General features: G+C 34.1%; 1 protein-coding gene across 2 annotated transcripts in view; it reads left to right on the top strand.

Moving 5' to 3' along the window:
* Positions 1–14104, top strand: part of oc (homeobox protein OTX2) — a 44111-nt gene extending 30007 nt beyond the window's left edge. For both annotated transcript variants that reach the window (XM_073978124.1, XM_073978125.1), the window contains exon 4: positions 11701–14104. In XM_073978124.1, the coding sequence (XP_073834225.1) occupies positions 11701–12876 (1176 nt within the window). In that variant the 3' untranslated portion in view covers positions 12877–14104. The remainder of the gene's footprint in view (positions 1–11700) is intronic.
* The last annotated feature ends 11464 nt before the right edge of the window (positions 14105–25568 follow it).

Genomic DNA, 25568 nt, shown 5'->3' with positions numbered 1-25568 from the left:
TAATAATTTTAGAGATATAACTAAAGAAAATTAAATAGAGTCATTTTATGAGATTTTTGTGATTTGGTTATAAGTCAAAACACTTTCGAACTATTTTCAAAATGATTATCTTAGTAATCATTTATAATAACTGTAGGTTATTTTATTTGTTAAACTTTAACTCCAAGGCCATTCGTGCAATTTTGATAATTCTTATGCAAATACTTAGAGTAACATGTAATTCTAAAATCATACTTTCCTCTGATTTTGTTACTAGTTAATTTTTCGAATAAAGTGGAATCAAATTGCTTTTGTTGTGGGTGAATTTAGGTATCTTAATTACAATTTTTCCTTTAGATGTTCAATTATTTTATAGCTTTGGCCATAACTAGAACACTGTTCGAACGATTTTCAATATCAATGAATCAAAATGTCTAGCATTGTGTAATTAACATTCTTCAACAATTCTATGCTAAGGATACTAATTATACCCTCAGTCTTTAGGCTAGAAAGGGTATATACACTTTCATACGGGCAAAATGTGCCTCATCGAAATAATGGTTTTAGACCCCAAGTATGTTTGGACGAAATGTGTTTCAGACAACTTGGAGTTGATTTAGCTTTGTCCGTCCGTCTGTCTGTCTGGCTGGCTGGTGCGCACGATAACTTTCGAACGGATGCACCGATTCGGTCCGAATTTTGAAATCGTGAAATTTCTACCAGACTTAGATGAGGTTCCAATATGGACTCAATCGGCCCACTCCTTCGGGTACCTCCCACTCAAAATTTTGGATAAGTTCAGTTTAGGACCTGCTCTCGAATCGCTTTGATTTTTATTGCCGCAGCTTGTATTCGCTTCCACCCATACGACTGTACAAGTTTCATCAGGGGCAAGTCCATACTTCCTGAGAAAATGGCCGGAAAGGTGCAAAAAGCCCCTATGACACCTTGTGTAGTGGTTGGAGCGCAAGATAACTCTCGAACGGATCTGTCGATTCGGTCCAAAATTTGGCCTTCGTAATACTTTATCAAAACATAGTTTAAACTCGAAGATGGGCTATATCGGTCCACTCCTTCAGGTACCTCCCCCACAAAACTTCAAAAATGTTCGGGAAAATTTTGCGCACGTAATCCATACTTTGCACATCCTAATATATCTACCAGATATAGATCAGGTTTGAATATGGATTATATTTGTCTACTCCTTCTGGTACCTCTCACACAAAATTTCGGATAAGGTCACTTTAAGACCTGCTCTCCAATCACTTTGATTTTTGTTGAAGCGATTTGCATTCGCTACCTCCATTACGACGGTAAAAGTTTTTTCAGGGACAAGTTCACAGCCCGAAAGATGCAAAAAACCCCTATGTCACCATATGTGGCGGTCGGAGAGCACGATAACTCTCGAACTTTTCAACCGATTTGGTCCAACATTTGGTCTTCGTCGTATTATATCCAAACTTAGCTTCATGGGCAATACCGGTCCACAACTTTCGGTACTTCTCCCCAATATTCACTAAAATACTAGGACGATATCACTTGAATGGGGCAACCAATTTGGTCCAAACTTTGGATCTCCTAATATTTTATCAAAATTTAGTTTAACTTCTAAAATGACCCATATCGGTCGTCCCTAAGGGTACCAGTCCTACAAAAGTTCAATATTTGTGTCTTAGTGCAGTTAATTCCTAATCCACATTTTTGTCGGCAAGTTCAAATGTACAAAAAGGGCCTCACAATTCTGAAGAGACCTTAAATACATTCGATCTGTCCGGAGGTGAAAGTTTCGCTTCGGTTTATATCTGTCGGCAAAGACGACTGACACTTTTTTGCTTGTTTTAAAGATATTACAACCGTAGTGGAATTCTGTAACTCATTTTTTCGAGTTAACAACAAATATCGGTAAAAATAAAATTCTTATAATTTCGGTAATTAACGAAATGTTTCGGTAAGTTAACAACAAAAATAAAGCTGTTGCTAAATCCTACCGATAATTTTGAGTTTTAATGTTACCGATTTTTGTCGGTAACTCAAAAAATGAGTTACAGAATTCCGCTACAGAAATGCTTGTAGAATAGTTTTGGGCAATTTTTGCGAATTAAAATGTAGAGAATCGTCTAATTAACAAATCATCTTTCTATAGTTTTACGATAAAAGTAATATTTGCCAATGTAGGACTAATGGAACGATTAAAGAGTCATTTAATGTGACTTCTGTAATATAAAACTTAAAAATCTTATTTTATGGTTTTTATTATAATTTGAAAACTTTTTGATTTTTTACATATAAATAATTTTCCTGATATATTAGTAATCACAATGGTTATTTTTTGGCCCTTAAGAAAATCTATTTATTATGAAAATTTATATTTTGAGTTATTTTAGAAACTTTATAGTGACTTCAATGTGAAAGGGAGACTTTATGTGATTTCGAAAATTGTCTGCTGCATTAATCGTTTTCATTGGAGTTGAAGTAATTTTTAGAGGAATAATTAATTTCAATAGTCAAAAGAATAATGCAATATATTCTTTCCCATTAAAGTGTTTTAGCCATAACTCGAAAACTGTTCGAGCTAATTTCAAAATAATTTTAGTTTAATTTTTCGAATTGTGTAATGAGCAAATCATTCCTCAACAGTTTATATTAATAGTTGTAAAAATATCACTATAGGAATGAATATAGAGTCGTTTTAAGCGATGTTTGGGAACTTTATGTTAAAAAATACATATTTGGAAATTTTTGTTGAAAACAGAGCTTATTAAAACATTGATTACTTTTGTATAGTGAAGGCGAGCAAATTTTAAGAAGCTTCCGTTACGTTAAATTCTTCAAGATCGCCTTCCTTAAAAATTTCCTTTAAAGCTGGAATTTTATTTTATATATTTATGGCATTCATTAGGAAATAAAGCTTTCCTTTCGGCGACATTTTTTGCGATTTGTAGAAAAATCTCTTCTATTGATAGTGATGTTTCTAAAGCACCATTCTCAAAAATCATTTAATCTGATAAATTGTTGTCATTTAGGAAGAAGCATATGCTATATATAACTCCCTGACTCACATGTTATCGATGTCTTCTCACCCCAAGCCAAAAAAACAAATTTGGGAAAATCCTTAAAAATCTTAAATGTAAACACAATAATTTGACTGACATTTTATGCCAGGCCACATATGGAAAATAGAATATAGAACAAAACAACAACAACAACAATTCTAATAAGGGGGAAAATCAGTTAACATAACGGAATGAATGAATACCAGTTACAATGAATGAATGGTGTGGTAATACATTACAGAAGCCATATAAATTTTCACTGATTTTCCACAAAATTGTTTGCTTGCTGGTATTACATTTATCATAAGGGAAGGGAAGGGAGAGAGAGAGGAGTGACATGTGTAAATTTGGCCATTAAAATATATTACATCTAAATATATTAAACAAACAGTAGTAAATTTACAAATTTAACCCTCAAATGGTAGCAATTCAACTTCCAGCCAACAATGTTTGTTTGTTTGTTTTGCATTTGTGTTTCATTTCCGCTAAAGAAGGAGATGTTAACAAATCATTGCTTAAGGAAGAAATATGTCCTTTTAAGGCAACACACAAAATTGTTTAATTTCTTCATTCATGTGACAATTGTACTGCTCACGGCTGCTATTGTTACCCCAAATGTTAATGTGGCTAAATAAACACGTTTAACTGAGTTGTGTTTATTTAGGATGTTTTTTGGTAATTGTTTCCTGGGATTTGTTTGTTGATGATATGACATAATTATGGAGTATTCCATCCATTCCATTGAAATGGCCATCTATGATCAAATGGCCTTAGGTCTATTTGAGAATTTGTTGGATTTTGTTACAATCTGAGTTGGGCAAAGCAAAAAAATGGAATTGAGATGTCATTTTGCACAAAGATTTCAGCGATGATCAGTTCTTTAAACATCAGCTATGACAAACGACAAAACAAACACAGCCGTCCTGCCTACCTTTTGTTTGATTTTTTGTTTTGCTTACAACGAACATGACCAGAGACAATGAAGGATTGACAACAACAACAACCAAAGAAGCAGGACATTTATTGCAATATAACAAAAACAACAAACGATTATAAGTAATTTAAGGACGTGACACTGAATATCTTAAGGCACAACAAACTCAGCAGAAACGGTAGAAGAAGTAGAAGAAAAAATGCAGTTAAATGCATAGTTGTTCCTTAGAAAGGGAACATGAACATGCAAACATGTTGCACCAGCAAGCCGGGCCAGTAGCTGAAACACATTTCGCATTAACCTCTGTATTTGTTTCGTTGTTGTTCTTCTTCTTCTAAGGGAAGCCCTTGCATTGCAAATTGACCACTCGTGAAAATTGACACGTTGGTTTCATTCTACAATTGTCTGTTGCAGGCAGACGGGCGGACAGACAGCCAGGCCAGGCCAGGCCGGCCGCTTGTCAACCGGCTTCTGACCATTATTTTGGCTACGTTTGCATTTAACATTAACTATTGAATATCATTTGCAAGCAAATATCTGGAATTGCTGGCCAGCGTTAATTGTTCCAACGTTGTTAGTTGTAGGTGGAGGAAGAGGCAGAGGTGTTGTGTGTGTTCGATTTCTTTTGTTTTGTAGATTTGTTATAGAGACCACTATTGCTGCTGCTAGTCTGTTTGTCTGCCTCAGGTTCTTAGTTTTTTTTTTTTTGCTTTACTATGGTATCCTTGTGTCTACTACGATTTCGGAACGTGGTCATATAGAATTTTCACTCATCAGTCTATGACGACGACAACGACTGATTGTTGGGATTCAATTTCCATTTTCCACACTTTGTAATGAACACCATCAGCGACCAACCGGTATGTTAAAGTGGGGCTCCTCACATGGTATGTGTCTAGATATGGAAACGAAGAAGCAAGTGACTATTCGAATGTGTAGGGAGTAGTAGATATGTTGTCTTTAGGTAATTGACATTTGTGTAAAATGTGGCAATGCAAAGTATATTTTAAATTAATTAAAACAAGGAAAAAATAGAGAGACAACTTTAAAAATTTATTTGAATGGGAAAGAAGAGAGAAATATTTATTCCCAAATATTGGTAAATTTTAGGAAAAAGATAAAAATGAGTAAAAATGAAATAGAAATATTTGAGAAATTATTAAAATATTGTAATCAAATTTTCTTATAGCCTTTCAAAAATAAAAATTTGTCCCAATTGGGAAATTTTAGGAAAAAGATAAAAATCAGTAAAAATGAAAAAAAGAAAAATTTGTCCCAATTCGTAAAATAAAAAACCTATTATAAAGAGGATATTCAGAACATGATTTTTGGACATGTTTTGTTTTGAAAACCAAATTTCAAATAATCTATTCAAATGTTCCCAAATTAAAAATTAGCATTTAAAATTTTAGAATATCGTGTAATTAACAAGTCATGCTTTAACAGATTTATTCTTAGAGTATTGGTTTTGAAGATATCAAGGAAAGAATATAGAGGTGTTTTAGGTGATTTTGGTGTTTTAGTAAATCGAAAACCGTTCGAACAATTTTAAAATATTATAAATTTTATTAAAAATGTTAAAAATCGTATATACGAAGAGTAATCATGGTTGCCTTGAAACAATTTTAAATGGTGCTTACACCTCGGAATTTTTTGCGGATTCTGAAACTACAATGTTTATAGATGAGAAAACTCAAAAAACAAAAAAGAAATCGCCGGAGCACTTTCAAAAATAAATCGCGATTTAAGTTGAAATTTTTAGGGGTTGTTTAGGTTCTCGCGATTTTGCTTGGAAAACGCAAGTCCTATCAAAATATGACTAAAACAAATGTTGTAGCTATGAAAATTCTCTACAAGATTGAGATATAGAACTTCAAATTGTGACAATTCAAATTCAATTCAATTCTGTATCGTCCCCTTATAAAACAATGTCATGACTGCAAATTCCCAACTTAAACTTATATATCTAAAAAAATGTTACAGTCTTATAGAGAATTTTTACAGCTTTAAGATTTTCTCAGGTCCCATATCGATAAGACTTACCGTATTCAAGCAAAATCGCGAAACCCTAACAAAAAAACCTAAAAATGTAAACTGAGCTTCTTTATCTCAAAATTGGTACAGGCTGAGAACAAATGGTAAACGTCAATCTTCTAGAGAATTTTCACAGCTACAACATTTTCTTTAGCTCCATTTCGATTGGACTTGCAGTTTCCAAGCAAAATCGTGAAAACCTAAAAAACACCTAAAAATGTGAATTTTGACCCCGAAGAAAAGAAAAAATATAATTTTGAGACAAAAATTTGTTTCAGCATTTTTCCAAAAAATTGTTTTTAAGATAAATTTTGTGTTTAAAATCGAAATTGAAATTTATTGTATTCCCCGCACTTTTGCTGTGGAATCGTCCAATAACTTGGAATCTTCCTGTAACAATACCATTACATAAACATGTTCAAGCAAAGAGCAAACCCATATTCCTTAAACACAACTTCATTCTCTTCCACAAATGGAATGTTCAAAGTCCAAAAACAACACCCACACATAAATGAATAAATTTCCAAGAGGATGAAATATAAATACAAGGCAATGGTTGGTTGGATGGCTGGCAGGTTTCAACTCCAATATTTTATGACTATGAAAATGTATGTATAAGCGAATGTGCGTGTGTATTTGTGTGTTGTTTATGCCTTTAGGAGGAGTATGCGTGTTTCATAAAAATGTGTAATCATTTTCCAGAGCTTATCTGCACCAGAACAGAACAAACATTGACGCCCTAATGCTACTGTTTACACCACACGCAGCACAAAACTAACAACCAAAAAGGGAATGGAAGGAAATAAGGAATAAAATATGGCTGGCTGACTGACTGGTTGGGGTTGGAGGTTTTTGTGTTTGTGCCAATTTTTAGTTTTAGCTCTCTTACATAGCTTTCATGATGATGATGACAATGCTGGGTTCTCTTAGATTGGTGGCAAACACAAAAAATCAACCCACATGCTTAAAGTATGGATATCAGATATGTTCTTGTTTATGGTTGTTGGAGTTGTTGTTGCCATTATTGCTTTGTAAGCATAACGAAATAAATCATAAATCAAATCTTTATTATTCATGTTGATAACCTTGCTAAGCGCTTCCGTTTATTCACAGTCAACAATATAATTTAGCCAAGCACGTTCTTCGTTCGCACCAACCAAAGCCAGGCAGGAGAAACGCACAAAATGGGATATTTGCCGCATATGCTTGGATACGATTGTTTGCGTATATGTATGTGTGTTTGTACAATCAGGAGGCTTATGTAATGAATATAAATGGCCTATGCCTTATTCCAAACATAGGCATAATCGTAATTTGTCATTAGCAAAGAAATAAATGGCACAAAATTATGTGTGGCAGGACGGCGGTACATATGGGTGGATGTTTGTTTGTTTTGCTCCCTCTATGTGTTTTCGGGAGGTTCTATTTTTGTTCTTTCCTTTTCTCTCCTTCTGTCTCTCCATGAAAACAGGGGTTGTAATGGAAACCGAGAATAATTTTTGATAGCCTAATGTTAACTCTTTTCACCCCAAAGTGATTTGAAAAAAAAAAAACTTGATGACATATCCTTGTGGCATAAAACTTCTCTTCTCTGCATTTGTCAACAATGCGTAAACAGTTTTTGTTTGTTTTTTTTTTCAACAATTTTTTGTGATGCGTTTTTGCTTTTGTTGTTTTTACTTTTTGAGAAATTTTTTTTGTGACACAGCTGTTGTATTGTTGAGAATTTCCCATTGCAGATTATGGAGACAGTTGCCTCCTAACAATATACACAATAGCGAAATCATAGAGGGGAGACTATTGTCAAAGAGTTGTTGTGTGTTGAATTTGAAACTGTTATGAGAGAACTTGCACATGGCTTGGCTTTCCAATCTGGACAACAAGCAAGGAATATTTTAAAGTGTTTATTTAAATTATTGAAGACAGGGATTTGTTTCAAAACGAATTGGTTTCAAACCATTTGAGATGAGTAGGTTTTAGAAAAAAATATTGAAAACCTAAAAAAAAAACATTTTTAAATGGAAATACAAAAATTATCTCTGATCCAGACAGCATATGCAACAATCTGCTATTTTTGAATTTTTTGAAAAATTTATAAATAACAACATTTTCGGTATTTGGTACAAAATTGTTCTGAAACAGAACAAATTTGTACCAAATACCGGCGAAGGGAAAATTATGGTAATTTTCCCTCAATTCCCATAACCAAAAAATTTTCTTCATGGGATGTTTCCAAAATGCAAAATTGTGTAATCATCTCGGAGAAAAATGTGACTTTAATTAAAAACAAAAAATCCTTAAAATTCCCTACTGGCAAATTTTGTCAAAGGTCGTTCAAAATTAAAGTTTAAAAAAGTTCGTTGAATTTGTATTTGCTGGGAATATATGACGAAGAATTTACATAAAACATTTTTTTATTAAATTCGAAAGAAGTATCGTTTTCATTGAAAACGAAAAATTCACTCAAAATTTCCAAAAACGGGAAGTTTTATTTTTTCAAAATTTCCCAAAAAGGGCATTTTTTGCTGTATTTGATTAAACCTGAATTTACATAAAATATTTTTTTATTAAAACCAAAAACTTTGGAAGAAGTATCGTTTTCATTGAAAACGAAAAATTCCCTCAAAATTTCCCAAAACGGGAAATTTTATTTTTTCAAAATTTCCCAAAAATGACATTTTATTTATTTATTTTATTTTTTTTGCTGTATTTGATTAAATCTGAAATTACCTAAAATATTTTTTTTTAAATTTGGAAGAAGAATTGTTTTCATTGAGAACGAAAAATTCCCTCAAAATTCCCCAAAGCCGGAAATTTTATTTTTCAAAATTTCTCAAAAAGGACATTTTTTTTTTGCTGTATTTGGTTAAATTTTAGTTTACATAAAATATTTTTTTTTATTAAATTTGGAAGAAGTATCGTTTTCATTGAAAACGAAAAATTCCCTCAAAATTTCCCAAAACGGAAAATTTTATTTTTCAAAATATCCCAAAAAGGAAATTTATTTTTTTTGCTGTATTCAATTAAATTTGATTTTTTACTGTAAAAATTTACAGAAATTCTGAATAACAAACAAATTCGTAAAGGGAAATTTTAATTCTGGCCAAATTATACATGTTTTTTTAAATTAAAAAATTAAATGTTTTTTTTTCAAATTAAAAAAATGTAACCATATTTACATTTCCATTAAAAACGAAAATTTTCCTCAAAAATTCGCTAAAAGGCAAATATGATTTTTTAAAAATTTTCCAAAAAACAATCTAAACATTATTTTTTTATTAAATTCAAAAGAACTGCATCGGAAGTGCTTATTTTCATTGAAACAACAATTTCCATAAAATTTTCCAAAATGGAAATTTTATTACTTAAAAATTTCCCAAAGAGGAAATTATATTTTTTGCTGCAGTTTATTAAATTTAATCTTTTACTGTAAAAATAAACAAATTTAACAGAAATTTTCAATAGCAAAAAAATCGTTAAGGGAAATTTTAATTCTGGCTAAAATTATACATTTTTTTTTTAATTAAAAAATAAAATATTAAATTTATTTTTCTAAATTAAAAAAAAAAAATAAATTCAACCCAATTTACATTTTCTTTGAAAACGAAGACTTCCATGAATATGCCCAAAAGAGGGAAATTTAATTTTTTTTTAAATTTCCCAAAAAGAAAATTTAATTTTTCTTAAATTTCCCAAAAAGGAAATTTTATTTTTTCCAAATTTCCCAAAAACGAAATTTTATTTTTGCTTTTTTTAATTAAATTGGAATTTTTGACTGTAAAAATAAACAAAATTAATACTAACTCCCAATAACAAAAAAAAATCTTAAAGGGAAATTTAAATTTTGATTCCAAATTGAAATTTTGTTTGAATGTTTTGAAACATCCTTTTTCTAAATTAAAAAATTTCTCCATATTTACATTTGATTTAACGTAGATTTGATTTCTTTCAAATATTTTATTTAGTTAAATTTCTTTATGCCTACCTTGCATGTTGAGTTTGTTTTCATCCCGGCCATAATTTGATAATAAAAATTATAGAATTGCAAGAAAAATGGCTTTGATCTTCCGCCATACGCCTTTAAATTAAAAGCTCAGCATTTAATGAATGTTATGGCTCATTAAATGACATCAAACGACAGACTATTAAATTTTTTTCAATTCAAATCTAAGGACCTTTTAACTATTTGCGGTGAAACACACAGAGAATGCTTACTAGGCACTAAGATATACCCCATCCACATCCTTCTTCCATGGCTGGCAAGAAAAAAAAAATCTCCAATGAAAATTGAATTGACAGTGATTTGAAATCATTTGTCTTTTTTTATTATTCTCTTTTCGTTTTCAAATTCGTCATTCATATTTTTTCTTGTCTAAAATTCCCAGTTAACACAAATTGAAACAAAGACTAAAAACGCCCCAATCTCCCACTCTATAAGTTATCGGCAAAAAACATTCATTCATTGACACACAAACTCCCCTCGCAGGACATGAAAGCAAATTGAAATCAAACAAATTGGGAAATCTTTGCTATAATGAAATCTGATACGCCTTATTTAATGCTCTTTTCTCGTCAAGCTATAACGACAACAATACCTACTTGAAATGTTGTTATAATGATTGCCACAAATATTACGCCCTACCCTAGTGTTTTTTTACTTCGTTCATTCTACGTCCTTTCTTTGATAACTCGTCATTGGGAATTTGGGTTTTGGTCAGGAGTTTTTTCCGTTCCCCACAAATGAGTCCTGTTTGCAGTATCTAAGGTTGGCGTGTGCCAATGAAGAGGGTGGCAACAGGAAAAAAAAAACCATTGCCATTAGCAGGGCCACAAAAAAGCAAGCTTTTGAAATCACAGGGAAAATATTTGTGGCCAAACTTGAAGGGGGGAGGATGAACATCATCACAATCATGACAATGATGATGATGATGGTTGTTGCTGCTGCTGTGAACATAAATGCGTTCGTAAGCACTTTGCGGAATGTTAGAAGTCGTCCTCATCTCCCCCCTAAGCATAACAAACAAGGATAATGTGAGCTTGAATGTTTGAAGAATTCAAATGGAAGGCATGGCAAGGGAGGGGAGGGGGAAAACCAAGCTAACAACAAACCAACGAACGATTGCATGAATAAATAACAATTCTTAATGTATCCTTGTGCACTTGTTTCAACTACGATAAGCAGCAGAAGCAGCAAGCCATGCGAGCAGGGTGTCACTGTGGAGTGTGGGGTTTGTTTTTCTATTTGACAATATAATCGAGTCAATTTGCAGCTGTACGCCTTGGATAAACATACAACAGCACCACATACGTCCATTCATCCTCCCCTTAAGGGGTGAATTGTATAACTTTATTTGCAACCGAGAGTAAACTTTTGGGCCAAAGGCGGGCATCCTTTTTGGTGGGCGCGTGACTTTTAACACTTGTTCGTTGTTTAACAAACAACAACTATAATTTATTCATTGATATGGCATGGCAGCCAGGGCAAGTGAAGTGTTGGCATTTTACGCTTGAAAAACAAACCAGAAAAACAACAACAAGGGCATGAACAGCAGCTTCTTGTTATTGTTGTTGATGTTAAACAAATACAAATAAAAAGTTAAGGGGAGTTTGGAATAATAATTGTTGTGGGAAAATTCTACACCAACTGCAGACATGTTAATAATTGATTTCGTTTTTTTTCTTCTTTTTTTCTCTTTCCAGGTTTGGTTTAAAAATCGCCGTGCCAAATGCCGTCAACAATTGCAGCAACAACAACAATCAAACAGTTTAAGCAATTCCAAATCGGTTAATTCCAGTTCTGGGTCATGCTCATCATCCTCTTCATCACGCAATGCATCGAATAGTTCCGGCAGTAATTCCAATTCAACGAACTCCTCTTCAAAATCGAATAATCACCACTCCTCATCCTCCTCCTCGTCCGCCAATAACAGCCACAACAACAGTGGCCAAAAGAATTCCTCGAATTCCAACAATCCCAATGTCTCGTCGGGAGGTTCATCGTCTGCAGCTGCCGCCGCCGCTGCTGCAGTAGCACAATCCATAAAATCACATCACAGTTCCTTCCTTAATTCATCCAGTTCTGCCACCTCCGCCGTTACACCCACCAGCTCCTCGGCCGGTTCACATTTGCATCACATGAGTGCCAATAGCCATGCGGCGGCGAGTGGTGCAGCAAGTGCGGCTGGCCTTAATACATCGGGTGGTGGTGGTGGCGCCGGCCATCACAATTCCTCACCATTACTGCCCACACCTGCCACCTCTGTTAGTCCTGTGAGTATTGTTTGCAAAAAGGAGCACATCGGCTCCAGTGGTTATCCAGTATCGAATCCTGATGCCTTAAGGGCTGTCTCCTATGACACCCTGAAGGAGGCAGGCGGTGACATCAGCTCCAGTGCACATCATCACAGTATCTATGGTACGGCGGCCTCGGCGAATCCACGCCTACTACAGCCGGGTGGTAACATCACACCCATGGATTCGAATTCCAGCATTACCACACCCTCACCACCCATTACACCCATGTCCCCGCAATCGGCAGCCGCTGCCCATGCTGCCCAATCCGCTCAATCGGCCCATCACTCAGCTGCCCACTCCGCAGCCTACATGTCCAACCATGATTCCTATAACTTCTGGCACAATCAATACCAACAGTATCCCAACAACTATGCCCAGGCACCCAGCTACTACTCCCAAATGGAATACTTTAGCAATCAAAATCAGGTGAACTACAACATGGGTCACTCCGGCTATTCGGCTGCATCGAATTTTGGCCTCTCACCGAGTCCCTCGTTTACGGGCACCGTTTCGGCCCAGGCCTTTTCACAGAATAGCCTAGACTACATGACACCTCAGGATAAGTATGTAAATATGGTGTAGAATCTGCTGATGCAATATTGCGGCGGCAAATCGGAAGAGGATGCCACCAATGGTATAGGTAATAATAATAGCAATGAGCACCGGATCAATACGACGGATTATGCTTAGATTTGGGAAACAACAACAAACATATCGAAAACACAGACAAAGAAAACACAAGCAGCTTCCGCATCCAAACGACAAACCTCGAATGCTTGAAGTCATGGAAGTTGTCAACTCTAGGTCCAATGTGAAATTTCCCGCTTCCCAACAGGACCTGCAGTAATATCACCAAATCCTGTGTAAATATTTCAAACCCATAAAAATTTTTCATTTTCTATATGATTTTCATTTAAAAGCCAATGTCAACGAAAAACGAGTGATAATTAAGCAAAAATAATTATATAAACACAAAAAACAACAACAACTAAATAAGCTATGTATGTATTAGTTAATTAAGCAAACCCTTTGGAAAAACCAATCCCAACAATACTCAAGCCATTCTTGTCCTATGTTTAAAACATCTTTTTTAAAGAAATTCTTCTTCAGTATTTTCCCAAACCCGATTCACGAGGAGAGTCCACCTTCGGGACTTGTACAACTGAACAGAATTATTCTTATTTTTGTGAATGCAAAAGCAGTAATTTTTCATGAGCGTTTGCAAAAGTAATTAATAATTTTGAGAACGTGTTGATACCTCTTCCGGATGCTCCTGGGAGTAGTAAAACAAATTATGTTAATTGAAAGGAGTGCTCATCACCGGCCGTTTATGTGACAACCATCAAAGCAAACATATTATCCCTCAAAACGGTTGTGTGTTTGAGTCACCTCAGACTTGCATGTGACATTTTGTATAAATCGTTTTCGACTTGTCCTTATCAATTAAGTGAGAAGTCGCAATCGATTTATAAATCCCTGCTCTCCTCCCATCCCACTTTTATTAGGCAAAACAATCTAAAGGAACCAATCAATATCCATCCCCCCTCTTCGATTTAACTCTTCATATCACTATTCTTAATACATCCTGGCAAAGGAAACAAAACAAAACCAACAACGTAGTTATAAATATAAAATATAAATAGTATTTGTAAAATAAAATAATAAAACAAAAACAAATTGTGTAAAATATTTAGAAAATAAAGCAAAAACAAAAAAAACACAGTTCAAATAAAGAAATTAAAAAAATCTAAACTAAAAATAACTTTAATAAATGTTTGTAAAAAAACTTAAATGTCTAACAAAGTAAAAATCCCAAAAAAGAGATCAACAAAAAATACTCTAAAACAAAAATAGAAATTAGTAAATTTTATTTAGACGTTGTATAAAAAATTCAAATCAAACAATGAAATATCCCTCCTCGCCCCCCTTGTAAACCTAAGCTAATATTAATTAATACGAATAATTGTCTTCTTGTCCCATTCCTATTTCCTTATCTCAATAAAAGAAAAACACAAACGAAAAAGATAGTTAATAATTAATTATAAAAACAAAAAACAAAAGCAAAAAATAATCTGTGTACAAAAAACGAAAAAAGAAGAAAAAACACATTAAACAATTTATTAATTAAATATTTAATTGAAAATGTCACATTCTCACACACACACGCCACCTTAAAAGTCTTCACTTGCACCCATCATCATCATCACCATTCCCTTTTAAGGTATGCTGTGTGTTCCTTATATTTGTTATGATTTTTTTTCCTAAATCCTATAATTCCTTTTTGTGTAATAAAATTAAAAAAATTCTCATTTTAGTTTTTTAAGCAACACAAAACAGCAACAAACAATCCAATATTATTTGTTTTAAACAATTTCATTATTATAGTTTTATATGAAAAATTATATTTTTTCCTTTTAGTTAATAACTTTATTTCTCCTCCATCTCCCTCCTCACTGTTCATCTGACTGAGGACAGTCTCCGGTGGCAGTGGTTGGTGGGGACGGACCCTTTTTTATGTTCTAAGTTTAGAGGTCTCCAATTTTATTTACAAAATAACTCAACGATAATCACAATATCGAAGTTAAGTCAAATTTATTTTTATTATTATATAAATAAAAATGAATGTAAAAAACAAAAAAACATACCACTATATATAAATACACACATATATATACATACATAAAAAGAAAAAATACAAAAAATATTAATAAAAAAATTAAAAAATTGAGTCTTTTAATTTTTAAGTGGCTTGTGGGGAATGCACGGAAACAACAAATATTTTTTTTTAAATTTCTATAGCTGTAGACCAACAAATTATAAAAGAAATTTGACTTTGACGAATATGAGGTTTGGTGGATCTTATGTGTTCAGAATTTATGTTCTTTAAGACAAGAACTACTACTTTGCTTCGGAGAGGAAATTAAAAATCTTAACGGTTAATAAGATAAGCCTGACAAAATGATCCCTTTTGACAAAAAGGCCTCAAACCTTTGAGGGGCGCATAACCGCTAAAGTGGAAGTAATGGGAAAAATATCCGAGACACATATGTCTTCATATTTTTTGCCTTCTGTCACGCTGTGGTGTCAGAATATAGACAATATTTTTCGTGTCCCACAGTGATGTAGAATAAAATGTTTTGTTTGCTTTGAAGAATTCCATGTAAATATTTATTAAAAATAACTTCCAAAGCTAGAATATTGGACACCAGGGACGTACGCAGGGGGGGGGGCACTGGGGGCCCGTGCCCAACCCCCCTCCACCCCCCGAAATGGTTTGTTCGACTACAATTTTTTGAGCTACTTTAACAAATTATTACGATTTTTTTCTCTAAAATAATTTTTGTTTTTAAAATTTCAAATGAAAACTGATATTGTTCTAAAGGTTCTGTACTGAAAATGTACTTTGTCATCAAGTTGTCTAAGAAATATTTAAATTTTTTTGTTTGAATACTCTTTTTAGAGAAACTTCCATTAAAACTGAATTCCTTCTTTATGCCATGTCAGTGTTTTGGAATTCTGTAATGAATTTAAAGGTCTTGAGGCTTTAAACTCATTTTGTATTCAAAACATTTACAAATTCAGTATTGTGCGGATTAGAAGTACATAAAATGAAATGTCTATTGGACAATATGTACGACATATCAAGGGTTTTCCGTGGAGTATATTTCAAAAAGCAGTTAGAAAATTGTTTTACTGCCTTAATCAAAATGTTGTATTCCTAGTTTATATTAACTTGTTGCTAAACAGTGGGATAAAATAATGTAGAAAAATGTATTGTTGTGCATTATAAAGTGATAATATCTGCTATAAATAGCGTGCCTATCCGAATTTTTTCCTGTCAGTAACAAATTTGTAGCTGAAAACAACCGTAAACGAAATTAATGCTCAAACTTTCGTTATATGGTATTGTATTAAAATCTGCTGTTATTTGTATTGTATATTACGGTGCTCTTGAACCAGCTTTAAATGAAAGAAGCTTAGATAAGAAAATCGAAAAACAAAAAATTGCATTTTTATTGTTTTTTAGTTTTTGACGGTTTTGCTGGGAAACCACAAGCCCCATCAAAATGGAACTAAAGAAAATGTTGTAGCAGTGAAAATTATCTACAATATTGTTCTTATACTATATTTTCGTAGTTTTTATCATTTCTGAGATATAAAAGTTCACATTTGGACAACTCACTGACTGTATCGTCGCCCTTTAAAACAATGTCAGGACTACAATTTCCCAACTTAAACTTATATATCTCAAAAATGGTACAACCGAGTAAAAAAATTACGAATCCCAATCTTGTAAAGATTTTTCACAGTTACACGATTTTCTGTAGTCCCATTTCGACAAGACTTACTGTTTTGAAGCAAATCGTGAAAACCTAACAAAAAAACCTAAAAATGTGACCTGAACTTCTATATCTCAACAAGTAAAAAAGTATCAGTCGGCTTGGCCGACAGAGATATACCCTCAGCCTATGTGAATTGAAAATTTCATCTACTGACAGCTGCAATGTATTTAAGGTGTTTTCTGAATTTTATGGCCCCGTTAAAGGGATATCGTGCATACCATTTTAGTGACATTCTATAAATATTGGGGGGGAAGTACCGGAAGTTGTGGACCGGTATTGCCCATCTTCGAACTGAAACTAAGCTTGGACAAAATATGACGAATGCCAAATTTTTGACCAAATCGGCAGATCAGTTCGAGAGCTATCCTGTTCTCCAGCCACCACATATGGATTTTTTACACATTTCGGGCTTATCTCTCAAAAAGTATGGACTTGCCCCTGAAAAATATTTTACCGTCGTAATTGAGGCAGCGAATGCAAGTTGCTTCAAAAAAAATCAAAGTGATTCGAGAGCAGGTCTTAACGTGAACTTATCCGAAATTTAGTGTGGGATGTACCCGAAGGAGTGGACCAATTGAGTCCATATTGGAACCTCATTTAAGTCGGTTAGAAATTTTACGATGTGCAAAGCATGGACTTATTCGGTTACTCCCTTCAAGAATTATCGTGCGCACAATTTTTCCGAAAATTTTTGAACTTTTGTGGGGGAGGTACCTGAAGGAGTGGACCGATATGGTCCATCTTCGAACTTAAACTAAGTTTGGACAAAATATTACGAAAGCCAAATTTTGGACCAAATCGGCAGATCCGTTCGAGAGTGATCTTGCGCTCCAACCACTACACACGGTGTCATAGGTGTTTTTTTGCACCTTTCAGGCTATTTTCTCAAGAAGTATGGACATGCCCCTGATGAAACTTGTACCGTCGTATGGGGCAAATCTTGAGCAAAGTCCAATCCTATTTTTTCGAGACCTAGAGTAGGTTCAAATATGGATTATATCGATTCACTCCTTCAAATACCTTCAACACAAAATTTCAATTACCCGATTTGACGGAAACATCCTAAAATTACGTACATATCAAGTTCTGAAACTTCTATATCTGGTAGATATATTAGGATGTGTAAAGTATGGACCAATTCGGCCACTCTCTTCAAGGGTTATCGTAATTTTTCCGAATATTTTTGAACTTTTGTGGGGGAGGTACCTGAAGGAGTGGACCGATATGGCTTATCTTCGAACTTAAACTATGTTTGGACAAAATATTACTAAGGCCAAACTTTGGACCGAATCGGCAGACCTGTTCGAGAGTTATTTTGCCCTCCAACCTCCTCACACGGTGTCATAGGGGTTTCTTGCAACTTTCAGGCTATTTTCTCAGGAAGTATGGACTTGCCCCTGATGAAACTTATACCGTCGTATGGAGGGCAGTGAATACAAGTTGCTAAAGCAAAAATCAAAGCGATTCGAGAGATGTTCCTAAACTGAACTTTTCCAAAATTTTGTGTGGGAGGTACCCGACGGAGTGGACCGATTGAGTCCATACTAAAACCTGATCTAAGTCTGGTACACGCTCCACGATGGGCAAAGTATGGACCAAATCGGTTACACCCTTCAAGAGTTATCGTGCGTACAAATTTTCCGAACATTTTCGAACTTTTGTGTGGGAGGTACTGGAAGGAGTGGACCGATATAGCTCATCTTCGAACTTAAACTAAGTTTGGACAAAATATTACGAAAGAAAAAATTTGAACCGAATCTGTTCATCCCTTCGAGAGTTATCGTGCGCTCCAGCCAGACAGACAGACAGACGGACGGACATTGCTCAATCGACTCCAAATTGTCTGAAACACATTTCGTCCAAACATACTTGGGGTCTAAAACCATTATTTCGATGAGGCACATTTTGCCCGTATGAAAGTGTATATACCCTTCATAGCCTAAAGGCTGAGGGTATAAAAATTGGCTATGTAGCCCGTATTCGATCTGTTTATATATAAAAGTCTCAACTCACACAGGCTGAGGGTATATCTCTGTAGGCAAACCCGACTGTAACTTTTTACTTGTTTTCCAGAAAACAAAAATTATGCATTTTCATAAGTTTGTCTCCGCTGTGCCGACAGGAGTGATTGGTCGTTGGAAAGTTTTTAAGGTCATCGAGTCCATAAACATCTAGTCTTACAATTAAGATAGAAATAAGCGGGAACAACAACCATTGATGTATCAGATGGAGTTTTTCGTCTTAAACTATTTTTTCAGGATTTAGGTAAAATGTTGCCGAGCGGTTTTAGAGATATTTTTTCGACCATGTGTTAGCGTAGTCTCAAACAGTACTGCGAGTTGGATTCGGAGTCTATGAGTCGTAGATAGCCAGGCGATGCAATCTGATATTGATATTTTTTTTTCTTTTTTTAATGTAATTTTGTGAATTATTAGTTGGCTTTTACGGACTCTATCACTTCTGGTAAAATAGTAATGTTTTGGTGTTTTCATGCACTAAAGAATATTATTTTCTTACAATAATACAAAACTTTTTTAATGGCACTGAACTTAGTGTGTGATAAAGAAGAAACGGCGTTATGTTCAGATCGAACTGTTTATATCCTCCAAACAATGTATATATCTATTCGAAATATTCGCGAATGCAATCCCTGCGTTCGAACGTGGATCTATTTTCACCACTTTTTGCATGGAAGTTTTCCCAACAAAATGATTTCCAAAATCCACATTACTGACGATATTTTTAAAAACTATGCTAATAGCCTCGAATATAGAAAATGTTTCGAAAGCTAATCGCTGCGGGATTTAGAACCCAAAATGCCAAATAAGAGCTAATGTGGTTGAAAATTCTGGGATACACCAAAACGTACATCTATATGGGTAATATTAATTTGAAAGATTTTTTTAGTTATTGCTTCATTTCTGTTGGAGAATTTGGTTAAAAACTTTTGTAAGGAGACTATGCCGAACGTGGTCTGATATGGTTCATCCAAGGACTAATATATTATAATCAGTTCCAAATTTCAATCTTGTATCTAAAATATTGTGATCTCTCTCTCTCTTTTGAATGTATATACTTTGTGGCAATATTGAATATATATAAAATCAATTAAAACCCCTTTAAAATAGCTTTACGTAACGATACACAACATTTTTAATTTTCATGATTTTTGGTCAAAAATGTGTTTATTTTTACACAAAAACTAAAAACCAAACTTATTAATGGAAAAATTTGAATATTTTCTGAAATTGTTGAATAATACTTTTGGTAACAATTTCGGAATGAAGTTGTGCTAGAATAATGTACGAAATGATTTATTTTTGTAAAACTTTTTGACAGTTTTGTAACTAATTGATAATGCATCTACCTTAGTAAATGTACGATTGGTGATGCGAATAGGGTTTAACAGTTCGATTTTTTCAGTCGCGAGCAAATGCTCGATCGAATCGAATGCCGTAATTAGGCCCCTGAGCAAAAAAGTCCTCTATACCATATTTCTGCGTTGAAAATCGAGTTTCCTGATTTTGACTTGAACAACGAGATATCTTTTCATTACTTTTCATTACAATATTATTTGATTTGATATATACTTATAGGTTTTCCAAGTTAACAAAGCCAAGATTACAATGGTCTTTGGATGAATGAAATCGATGAAAAATTATAAAAGCAAATCGTTGAAAGTGCTTCTAAAATAACCCTGCGTTTACAAATGCCAGTATTGGCAAGACAATAGCAAAAATACAAACCTTTTTCACAAATACATTTACAAATTTTTAAATACGTATAGAGAAAAGTGTGAATGTATAGGTGGAAATGGTTTGTAACTTTGCTATTGTCTTGCCAACACTGTCCGTGTGTAAACGCCTAGTAAGGTGAATTAACTATAGTCATACCCCCCTAGCGTATAACTACCATAAATAAAATAATTTTTATAAATCATACGCCGAGGGGGATAAAATTCAACAAATGGATAGTAGTAACTAAAAATTTGGTATTTTCAGTAGAGACAGACAACTGTTGATACCTACGTAGTAATTCTGAAGACATGAAGAGTGAAATAGACGAAGGAGTAGACTAAATAATGAGAGATGTTTACAATGGGTGGAATTGATCATTAGGTATCGTTTTTATACCCTCGCATTTATGCTAACGAGGGTATATGGTAAATTTCAAATTTCCTTTACAATTAGATAGAAAAAAAATTAAAAACTTTTTTGGCGAGCACATCCGCCATATTTGGTACATGGGTTACGAAAAAATCGTGGTTTCAAATCTGTTCGCGTTCACAAAATTGGATGCTGCACTCAAAAGTTATATGCGGTTTTACTCTCTTGTAAAGAAAAAATATTTAAAAATTCCTATTGTGTTGTAATAAGAACATGTATATAAGAATCGTTAGCAGCATTTGATATCTATCCGTAGATGCTAAAATATTTGCTAAATTTATTTTTATTTTCGCGGAAAATCAAAAAATATTGAAGAAATCTTGGAATAAATTTTATTTATTCTAAATCAGAGGCCAAAAAATCTTTAAAAAAATAATTTAAAAATACGTACAGAATCTAGACAACGCGTACAAAAATGTGAGACCAAAATTATGAAGATCGCGCTTATAACTTGCATATAACAGCAACAACAAAGAACGGAAACTTATTGTTGGAAATTATTTCAAAAATATATTTTTGGTTAAATACGAAAAATGTGAAAAAAATGTTGGGAGTTATTCCATTATTTCGCTAAATTTCGATCCAAATCCTGAAGTATTTTGCTTAAACTTCTACGAAAAAAGTAATTAGACATCGTGAAAGTATATTTGCTTTCTGTGATAAGCAATAGAAATAAGAAGTAGAGAGTAATATTGAAATTACAATCAAAGAAAAAACACAAAATTTAAAAAGCGTGTAATTCGCGAATCCGTTTAAATCAGTTGAGGTGCATGTGCTTTTCGGATACAGGGAGACCATGTCTATCAATATGCATGGATTTTCCCATGTTTCATTCAGCGGCCAAAGTGTGCCATCAGTTGCATCTTACTATTCAAAAAGCATTCAAGTGGGCAAAAATTGCGCGATGTGCATATGACTATAAGGTGCATCCGATTTCAATGGCCGCCTATTAAAAATACGTCAATATAAATGATTTTAGACAGATTCGTCAAAAACTGCGGATGTGCCACCACATCCTATTTTGGGATAAATAGGGATATTACTCCCGAATCTTTGTATTTTGTGACACACCTTTTTGGCAAATATTACAATCGCGTATAAAGGATTACATTTATGTAAAAATAATCAAAGAAAATCGCGGTTCAATTCGCGGAATTGTCAAAATATATTTTTGCAGAATTTCCTACTTTCAAGGTATCTATATCCGTCGTTTTAGTGGATGGATTCTAACGCGAAAGGTCTTATTAGATCCGGCACGTAAAAAAACTAAAATCACGCGGGGTTCAGGGGTACCTGTACGACAGTTGTAAATTTTAAAGCCAAAAAATAGGTTTTTTCAGAAAATTTACGCACCAAATTTTGGCCTTTGGACTCCTATTACTAGGAAGCTGTACGGAGCACACTCATGAGATATACATCGAACGACGTAGAATCGCGAGTTCTACAATCCTGTAACTAGTTTGAAAATATTATCCAGTTGCACCATCTAATTATAAGAAAAATTCGAAAAACACTGAAATCAAAACTTCAAAATGTCATCACCAATTTTAGTGGGATGTAGTATATATATCGAAAAGTCATGCACTAGAACCATGTTTCCCAAAGGGTATTCTTTAGTTCTTTCTTTGAGCACAGGTTTGCATATTGCGTGGTTTGGCCAGAAATCAAGAAAGAACACAACAAAACTTGTTTACTTCAACACATTTTTCCCATTTTTTTATATTACCACCAACGCAGCTTCCACGAAAATTATTTGTTATGGTCCATATTATGAGATCTTGGCTAAAACACTTCAATTAATATAAATGTATCCATATTTTATAAAATATATTAACAGTTCGCGACTTATTAAATGGTGAACCTCAACTTCAACGATTGTAAAACTTTTTTGAATATTACCATATACACTTTCATACGGGCAAAATGTGCCTCATCGAAATAACATTTGGCTTTCGCAATATTTTGTCCAAACTTAGTTTATGTTCGAAAATGGGTTATATCGGTCCACTCCTTCCGGTACCTCCCCCACAAAAGTTGGAAAATGTTAGACAATTTTGTGCGCACGATAACTCTTGAAGGGATTGACCGATTTGGTCACGTCCTAATATATCTACCAGATATAGATCAGTTTCGAATAGGGACTATATTTGTACACTCCTTCGGATACCTCCAACACAAAACTTCGGATAAGTTCACTTTAAGACCTGCTCTCGAATCACTTCGATTTTTGTTGCAGCAACTTGTATTCGCCACCCCCCATTATGAGAGTAAAATTTTGTAAAAAAACCCTATGGCACCATATGTAGTGCCTGGAGAGCACGAACTTGTCAACCGATTTGGTCCAAATTTTGGCCTTCGTCATATTTTGATATCGGTTCACAACTTCCGGTACTTTCCCCCAATATTTGAAAAAATGTCACTAAAATGCTATGCACGATATCTCTTGAACGGGCTGAGGGTATATCTCTGTCGGCAAAGCCAACTGATACATTTTTACTCGTTTAATAAGAAGTTAAAATTTAAAAATTTTGAGTTACTACACTTTTGTTGAACAGGTGCGATATGACAATAAAATAAGAAATTAAGGATGAACAATGTTCAAAAATGCTTTTGCGATGTACGAGTATCACCATATCAACAAAATGTCATAGACTAAGTAAATTGGAAATGTCTTTGAAAAAACTTGTACACTGTAAGGTAAAAGAAGTACGGGATAGAATACGGGACGAAATTCGTTTTAGACAATTTGGAGTCGATTTAGCCATATCCGCCCGTCTGTCTGTCTGGCTCGTTGGTGTGCACGTAACTCTCGAACGGATCAAGCGATCCCAAAAAAAAATTGTTTATCGTAATTATTTGCCTAACCTTAGTTTAAGTTCGAAGATGGGCCATATCTAGAGTTTGGGAATTCCCAACTTTTTTTCATTCCCGGGAACCCGGGAATTCCCGGGACTATGGGAAATCGAATCCGTGGGGCATAGACGTGACACAGAGTAAGCAAATATGAAGTACTTACTCCCTTTATGTGTAGTTGTGTCGTTAGTTATCTCTTTGGAATAATATTAAGGGTAAAATACGAAAGGGTCAAAAAGCAATAGCAAACATCTTAAAAGACGTTGTGCCAAAATCTTGAAAGATCCAAATAAATCATATACGATATATGGCGGCTGTTCAAGAATATCTATACATATGTATGCGATCAAAATCCAATTATTTCTGACTAATTTGCGGAGGTTATATAAAATATATGTTTCGCACTACCATCCTAGCAAAGCTTCCTTGATATCAAATAGTGATGTCCGATTATATTGTTAAAGTCAACGATATGGTATGTTGTTCTTATGGTTCGAAGGTCGTGTTAATCTAGAACAAATCCGTTTATGGCTAAACACCAATTGTCGAGAAAAACAACAATTATCGAGAGGAGCAAAATGTATATATTTTATACGAATTACCGCAATTACGAATAATCGGGCACGAATTATCGCGACTCCACATTATTGCCAATATTAAATAACTATAAGGCAAACTAGAAAGAACGGCGTTAAGTTCGGCTGGGCGAACTTGTTATACCCTCCACCACGAGTTGTATTGAAGTAAAATGGAACAATTAGTTTCCTTTAGTATATGAAGGTATTTCTGTATGATAATGTGGCAAAAACATAAAAATACCAAACATCAAGAGGAATGCTTCCATGGTGGATATAGGAAGACGTGGACCAATACTAATAATTATTTTCTGGAATATTTTATAACCCCAGAGAAGACTTAATAACAAATGTCAGTCATTTCGGTGGGATATTGACGTCACAAGCTTCAGAATTACGAAAATCGGGAGGTAGCGTTATATGAAGGCGTGGACCTAACCGACAAAATTAGAAGGGAAAGTCAAATTGTGGCCATAACCTTCAAAATACCGAAATTCGGGAGGTACCGACAAATTTCATATGGACAGTTTTATACCCCAAATGAAGACTAAATACAAAATTTCAGCTATTTTGGAGGAACATTGAGTCCACAACCTTTAAAATACCGAAAATCGGCAGGTACCGTTCTACGGGGGCTATGTTAAGGCGTGGACCTGTACCGACAAATTTCTGGGGGAAAGTTTTATACCACAAATGAAAATTAAATATCAAATTTCAGCCATTTCGGAGGAATATTAAGGCCACAACCTACAAAATATTGCGAGCTGTATCTTGATTTCAACAGACGGGCGGACAGACGGACATGATTATATCGACATAGAATTTTACCCTGATCAAGAATACATATACTTTATAGGGTCCCCGATGAATATTTCGATGTGTTACAAACGGAATGACAAATTTAATTATACCCTCCATATTTTGGTGGAAAGTATAAAAATATACATGACTTATACATGAAAATACAAATAAAAAACAAACAAAAAAATTCCCGGGAAATCCTGTTCAAAAAATGTTGGGAATTCCCGGGAAGGGAATTCCCGACCAGAAACTCTAGCCATATCGGGCCACTTCTTCAGGTACCTCCCCCATAAGAGTTCAAAAATGTTCGGAAAATTGTCCGCACGATAACACTTGAAAGGAGTGACCGATTTGGTCTATACTTTACACATTCTAATATATCTACGAGATATAGATCAGGTTCGAATATGGACTATATTTGTCTACAACTTCAGGTACCTGCCCCACAAAAGTTCAAAATTTGTCTGTAAAATGGTGTGAACGATAACTCTCGAAGTGAGCAATCGATTTGGTCGAAACTTTGCACAGCGTATTAT

This window comes from Musca autumnalis, unplaced genomic scaffold (genome assembly GCF_047663935.1).
Source record: "Musca autumnalis isolate F117 unplaced genomic scaffold, ASM4766393v1 scaffold_3, whole genome shotgun sequence".
NCBI lineage: Eukaryota > Metazoa > Arthropoda > Insecta > Diptera > Muscidae > Musca > Musca autumnalis.
Note: the sequence above shows the minus strand (reverse complement) of the source record. Positions and strands in the feature narration are given on the sequence as shown.